The sequence below is a fragment of the Triticum urartu genome, chromosome 1 (genome assembly GCF_003073215.2).
Source record: "Triticum urartu cultivar G1812 chromosome 1, Tu2.1, whole genome shotgun sequence".
NCBI lineage: Eukaryota > Viridiplantae > Streptophyta > Magnoliopsida > Poales > Poaceae > Triticum > Triticum urartu.
Window position 1 is genome coordinate 472,998,829 of NC_053022.1, and position 7,384 is coordinate 473,006,212.

Consider the following 7,384-nt stretch of genomic DNA (forward strand, 5'->3'; position numbering starts at 1 on the left):
CCGATGATACACCTTTTACGCGATGCCATACAGGCCCCAGCACATAATTTTTTCCGATAATTTGATGCCAACCACACGCGTAGTAGATCGTTGTACCATTGCGTGCTGCGTGCAAAACTACATACGCTGTTTGTTTGGGCTTTCTGCGTGCAAAAAAAGCCACAAAAGCTTCTCAATATAATGATATAAGCCAAAAGCCGAACAATAAGCAACTATTTAGAAGCTTTTTTTGGCTTTTTTGCTAAAGTAGAAAAACTGTAAAGCAGAAGCAAAAGCCCAAACAAACAGCACCATATTCAAAAGATAGCACCGGGGAACCAGAGGAGATACTTGTACGCATGCGCTTTCCGTTGTGATAATTTCAACAACCATGTACGCGTCCAAATCAAATCGCTTGTGGCGCAGCACAAGTCGCTGTCCGGGCAATTGCCACTGGAGCCAAAAGAGAGACGTTTTTATGAATCGATTGACAACGAAAGCATCATAGCCATCTACTATCTGGTTCTCTACATGACTTGCACAGACACTCGGAGAGGAGTTTCGGACGGCTGCGCTGCGTTGCCCCTGAAGAATGGTTGCTGCTCAGCTGAGGGAATAGACGATACGGTCAGACAGCTCCTTCCCAACGACTTTCGCGTATCGGCTCAGCTGCCTTTCCAGCTCACTCAGGTGTCTCCTTTCGATCGGCCCGACAACGCTGTGAAGTTCCTGAAAGATATAAAAGTTCATGAGCGTTATATATAGGACATCTATATCAACAAACTGTTTCACAACAAGCCCAAACGGCCAAAGAATGACAGCTGACTGCTCAAAAGAACACCTTTACAGTAAATACAGTTACCTGGACATCAATTGTGCGGTTTTAATTATTATATCCAACATGAATGGATGTCAAATTAGATAAAACCGAAAACTCGAAATAACACCTTACAGATGCAGTTTCCTACACATCAGTTGTGCAAATTTAATTATTACATGCAGCATGAATGGATGTCAAACAATTGTAGATGCAGTTTCCTACACCTTACAGATGCAGTTTCCTACGCATGAATTGTGCGGTTTTAACCAATTATATGCAGCAACATGAATGGATGTCAAACTAGTAGGTAAACCCAAAACAAAGAGCTTTCAGTTAGATGTTCCATGGAAGTGACTTACAAAAGGATGGATGGATGGATTAATACCGGCAAGTCGAAGTTTTTACCAATGATAATGGATGCTAGGAAGGCAAAATAAATGCCTGCCTAACTGTACGCCCCCTTTCGAGTGCATCAACCAGCTACAACTAAGATCACATTTTTTAGGCTGGAGCTCAAATTTATGTATATACCTTGTATTTAACCCGAGAGCCGCTCAGGTCCATGATAACATTTTCAACATCTACGCCAGAACAGTCCTCAGCTGTATCACCTTTGGATTCTGAATGAACCATCTCTTCATCAACCATCATGTCTGATTCGTCGTAGTCCGACTCTGAGTCCTCATCATCCTCATCAATAGGAGTCTCACTGTGGTCATTTTTTGCTGAAGATTCGTCACAAGGGCCACAAGCGTGTGGTTGGGGGATTTCATCTTGCGCCATGGTGGAGAAATCAGATAGAACGGAATACAGGCTCCTATCTAGTAATGGTTTTGCAGCATCATAGCGCACCCACCTGCAACATCAAGAGTTAATGTAACTGTCAAAAAATCGGTAGATAAAGAAAACCCACACCATTTCAGAATAGAACTTCAGATAATATATTAAGCAGATAAGCATGTCAAAATCTATTGTCAGAGGCCCATGTAATATGACGTGAAGTCCCGTGCGTATACTTCGGAAATTTACTGTACCTTCTAAAAAGGGAGATAAATTCTACGCATTTGAACTTCCTATGGCTCCAGTATATACCTTACCCAGAAAGTGCCCCTCCATTTCAAAGTACTATGATAGTCTTGTGCATGCACAACATCTGGTTGGAGAGGAATGATCACGTGTTTGAGAAAAGACTAGAACTAGGAAGATAGAATGTCCAACAATCAGAGAAACTCTTAATACTTATTAGGTAGGCTGGTGGCCGCGGGACAGGGAGAGAATCACGTAGCTCTTTCCATGTCTGTAGGTAGATATGGTTGTCACTGTATCTACTGTTCTTAGTGCGGACTGCGGAGATTACCCCTTGTAACATCACTTCTTTCATTCTTAATTTAATGACATGCAAGCCTTTTGCATCTTCTGAAAAAAAAGGCTCTGACCAATAATTACCCCATTATTATGTAGTTTATATGAAAAAATTACATTTGATAAGCACATTTGAATATGAATCAAATGGCACCAATTTTATGCCACATATAAACTGCATATTAATAGTGTTTTGTCGAGTATTTTGCTATTGCAACCTACCCCCTCAACTCTCACCGAGTCTGGGAATCAGCCCCTAACTCCAAAACCAGGCATTTGACGCCTTGAAACTCCTAAAAACAATGCAGAACATGCATCTTACCCTAAAGCCTAAACCACCATGGTTTTGGCTCATGTGGCACCTACATGTTCAAATTTTGCTGACATGAGTGCCACAAGGATACCACTCAACTTTGTCCCTTTCTGGATTAGTAGCAAATTAAATTACAATAAGCAGTGGAGCATACCATGTTACCCTCCCATGTATTTCTACGAACTCAATTTCTTCCTCTCTCTCTCCTCGAGTGCATCGAGAGGGTGGAGACCAGGGAGCGGACTTGGGAAAGGTTGCATCTAGATCCAGCCCGTGCCGATTGTTCCCCAACTCAAGAGGTACGCGGGACAAGGCCACCAACGGATTTTCTCGGGGCTAGTGGAGAAAGTCACAAAGGAGCAACCAGGAAGGCGAGGAACCCAATTATTAATATGGTAGGGAGCACCTAGGATCGGGTTGCTCTCTTCAGCTGTACCCACATCAGCCTAAACCGGTTATCATGGTATGAGGATTGTCAAATGCCCGACTTAGGAGTTGACAAATGACTTACAGACTCAGGAAAGAATTGATGAGGGTAAAATGGACTTATTCCAATTGCATTTGCATGAGAATGGGATATTTTTACAGAATAGGAGGAAAAACAACTTACTCATAACGGACTGGACAGAGAAGTTCTGATGGTCGATATGCAGCTTTATATCTCATCTTATTGCAGGAATGTATATAATAACCAAGGTAATAGTACTCAAGGCTGGGGCAACTTTTCTGTGTTGTCTTGATCCAATCTATTTCCTTTAGAGCTGTATACTTTCCAAGAGATAGGAAAGCAAGGTCAGGATCCCAGAACAAATATTTGCTTGAGAGACATTTCGGAAGGATATCAACTACACCAACTGCCACAAGTTTTCCATCAATTCTATACTGCTGATGAAATGAACCAAAACCGCATGGCGGAACTGTATTATCACCACTCCTTGGGCGAATAGGTACGATTGGGGTATCCACCAGAAATCTCTTGTATGAGCTTTCCGTAACTGTCTTTTCCTTGTGAACTTTTGTCTGATATCTTTGGTACAAAGCAAACTCCTCAGGGTCAAAATGCGATCTTGCCATCTTAAATTCCAGCTTTCTTGCTTTTTTACCATGTCTTGCATCATTTTTGTTCACAGAGCTTTGTTTTGAGCTAGTCGGCCTATCAGAAGCTTGTGCACATGTATCAATGCTAGTGTGGTTCTGAATTGGCTGAATAGTGGCTGAGTAGAAGTTCAGATGGCCATTACAGGCTTTCACTGCAAAACCAGCTATTTCTCCATGATGTTCCATTGTCAACACCAGTCTTTCTGCAATACAATTTGGTGAAAGGTCCCCTAATACTGCACGTTTTTCTTCAGGCAATGCACGTTTAATTACTGCAGCCAGTTGGAAACTTACATTACATGAGTACACCAAATCTTGCACTGCTCCTCCTTTCTTTTCTTGTGCTGCTCCTCCTACTTTCTTTTTTACTTGAGGTTTAACAGTCTTCACAACAGCTTTAGGGAGTTCAACATCAGAACCTGCTATTCCACCTTGGAAGCACGTAGCTATTGCCTCATTGATTTTGCTAGACAGGAAACTAATAAACTCATCTTCTTTGTCTAAACTTGGACCCGTGGCTGTTTGAAATTCATATGCTGATACCCTGGATACTTTCAAGGTTGGTGAATTCATAGGTTCATTGAGTGAACGTTTCGTAGGGTTAGTCTTGCACTGTGGACTTCCAACCTGTGGGTCAAGCTCTCCATCAAGAAACCTGAACAGGGGTAAGGTGAAGACACGATATAAGACAATTTAAGAGTCAACTATAAAATATACATTATATAAACTTCATGTGGCGTATGCAAAAAAGAAGAAGAGGGGAAATAGACAAACAAACATGTACCTTTGCATCCTTTTAAGTACACGGTCTTGCTCTTTGGAACAAATGAAATCACTTGCCTTCAGGCGTATAGTATATGCCGGACAGCATGTCCGTTCCATCTCAGGCTTGTAGAGAAAACTGCCAGACCTCCTCCATCCACGGTCAAGAAGAGCTGTAAACGACAATCAACATTCTAATCATGGTGAAAACCATGGCAACAAAAGCAATTCTTCTGAAGAAAAAATAAGAGTCACATTACGTGGAACAATACAAACAAATAAAGTTTTAATATACTAACAAGTCAGCTTATTCCATCTCTCACTTCCATTCTGCTTTTCTATAAAGCCTCTAGTTAAATCCATAATTAACAAATGCATCGTTTTTGTGAATACACTTATTTCATGGTATAAATGTTCTTCCTTGTTGCAAATTGCTATGATATGAAAATATGCACATTTCCTTCCTTGTTAAGTAATCTGATTTTAAGTAACCTGCTGTTGTTTCCATATATCACAGTTGGGATATGTTTGTCGTTTTCGGTAGGTGCACTGATCCTAAAACAATGGGCAGTCAGTGATATACTGATAAATTAGATGGATGAAAATGTAACATGGTGGAGCTTGGTGTTGCCAAATGTTCATATCCCAATATCTTGAAGATATAAAAGCATGTCATCGTATGCACTCTCATCAGTGGCGGCGCTCAGGGTATTCCTGGGCATTCCCTGGATACCAAAGAATTTGGCACAAAAAAATCTGACTATACATGCATACATGCTGGAGCCCAGTAGAGCAGCCCATCCTGAGCCACGACAGCCACGCAACTGGTCTCCGTCTCCCACTCTCCCTCCCTCGATGCAGAGTCCCCAAACCTAGCTGATGGCGCCGACGACGGCAAGCGATTCCAGCCATCCTGGTCCAGCGATCTAGCTCTCTGCCCCTCTCCCTCCCTTCCGGCTCTCCCCTCCCCTCTGGCCTCCCCTCCGCCTCCGGCCTCCGCAGTCCATGCGGGGCTGCGGCACTGGGCTGCGGGGCCTCCCCTTGGCGCCGCTGCGTCAGTACGCCATCCATCTAGTACTGCATCCATCTACAGGCACCAACCACGGAACCACCAAGGTGATTTTCCTCTGTTTTTCAAACAAATCTTAAACTTCTCTTGTAAATGGCCACTGCCATGCTACTTTGTTGACTTTTTCTTGTAAATTGTAATTGTTTGTCACTGCCACTGATTGTAGCTATAGGTTGTTGTCTGAAACATTGCCACTGCCACATTGTTAGAGATATCGCCACAATGATATTTTGCTACTATTATCGATGTATGGTCATTGAGTCATTGATTTTGCCATCTTACTGCACATTTGTTATTCTATTATATTGCTTTGGCCAATTTTTTTGCAAGAATACCCAGGAGCAAATTCCTGACTCCGCCACCGATTCTCATGTATGGTTCTATATATATACTATCGCGTATCATGAACTTCCTTGACCTTATCTAAGAACTTATTTGGTACTGCTCAAAATGTCATCTGATTTTTTTATCAATTATTTAATTATATATGTATTATGTTAATTAAAAATTTACTGGTTAGTATTTCGAATATCAGAAGCATATTAAATTACATGTGCGAACAGAATAAACAACCAGCCTCTAAATCTATATCAATGAATTAGCTAACTGTCCAAAAAATGGATATTTTACAGAAAAGGTAAGAGCCAAAAAATCTTCACACCTTGATAGTCATCAGCTTTCAGACTGTTAGCCCACAGACCTGTAAAATTAATAGGATAAGAAACTAGCACAATAACTTTACTCCAAGAAAGCACAAAAGTTTTGTATCTCATTGTTGACAGAAAGAATGATTTACAGGACTAAGAATATGCCAATACAACCTAACACAACAATGGCAAGACAGCAACTGATGACCACAAGAAGGACATTCCAGCAGACACACCATGGTAGCACAAACTGTCGTTATAGACTCATAGACATATAAACAGATGTTTGATAAGGAAATGAAAAAAGAAGGGGAGAAGGTAACGGCAAGGGAAGAAGGAGATTGACCATTTAAACTTGTTTAGTTGTTTATCGTCAAAAACATAATGAACATTAAGAGTTATCACTCAGCATGAAAATAGCATGTTTTTCACTTCATTACGCCTTACGAAAATGGAATTGGCTGACTCTTACAAGTGGCACAAGGTGAGGCACAAACCGAGCTATCTGAAAATTCTCACATGTTAACAAATTAAGAAAGTCAGAGAAGTAACGATCAGCATTCAAAGCCTAACTGCACAAACCTATACTAGCAAGGATAAGCCACTTCATTAGGATTATCAAAGTTCTAAAAAGTACTAGGCGTTAATTGTGTGTTTTGCCACGGCCTTGCGCTTTTCTGACCAAAGCGCGTAGGTGTTTTGCTATCACCTAGAGCCTAGGCATGCCTTTTTCAAATGTGAGGACTTGTAGGCAGAAAGAACAACGATTCTACACGACCCCAACTAGAGAGCATCTCGCCTTAGCAAGGGTATGTACGCCTAAGATTCATCTCGGGGTGACCTATACCTCCTAACATCGTGCCTTCGTGGCCTGATTCCCTTAGCAACAGCATGTACCCCTGAAACTCGATTCAGGGGTGATCTACGCCTCCTACGCATAGCGCGTCGTCTCCAGACAGACACCAGAACTGACGAGCAATTCCACACGCAACAAGGATCGATCCAGGTCGAAGAAGTGCCGGTGCTATATTTCAAATCGGAAGGGAATTCCGGGATTGGTACCGTGGGAGATGCTCGTAGGGCCGGTGGATCGGCAGTAGCCGCAGGTCGTGCGCCGCCGGCCGTAGTCAATCACCACCGACTCGCCGCCGCCGCCTCCCCCGCCGTCCCGGGCGCCGCTGCTGCTGGCGCCGTCCGCCATCGCCGATGCGGCCGCGCGGTGGTTTCGCCGCCGCCGGGCCGGAGTACGATGTTGGTTGGGCGGATTGGTTGGGTCCCCGGATCTGTCTGGTAGGGCTGGGCTGTGGATGTCACAGGGTTCTCTGCCGCTGCTG

General features: G+C 42.9%; 1 protein-coding gene across 1 annotated transcript; it reads right to left on the minus strand.

Moving 5' to 3' along the window:
• Positions 1–327: 327 nt before the first annotated feature.
• Positions 328–7,384, minus strand: LOC125520168 (arginyl-tRNA--protein transferase 2-like). Its single transcript, XM_048685010.1, has 6 exons — positions 7,113–7,384; positions 6,065–6,103; positions 4,357–4,507; positions 3,085–4,227; positions 1,331–1,655; positions 328–708 (listed from the first exon to the last, which is right to left on the minus strand). Exons 1-6 carry the CDS (start codon positions 7,249–7,251, stop codon positions 583–585), a joined length of 1,923 nt encoding a protein of 640 aa, XP_048540967.1. The 5' UTR covers positions 7,252–7,384; the 3' UTR covers positions 328–582.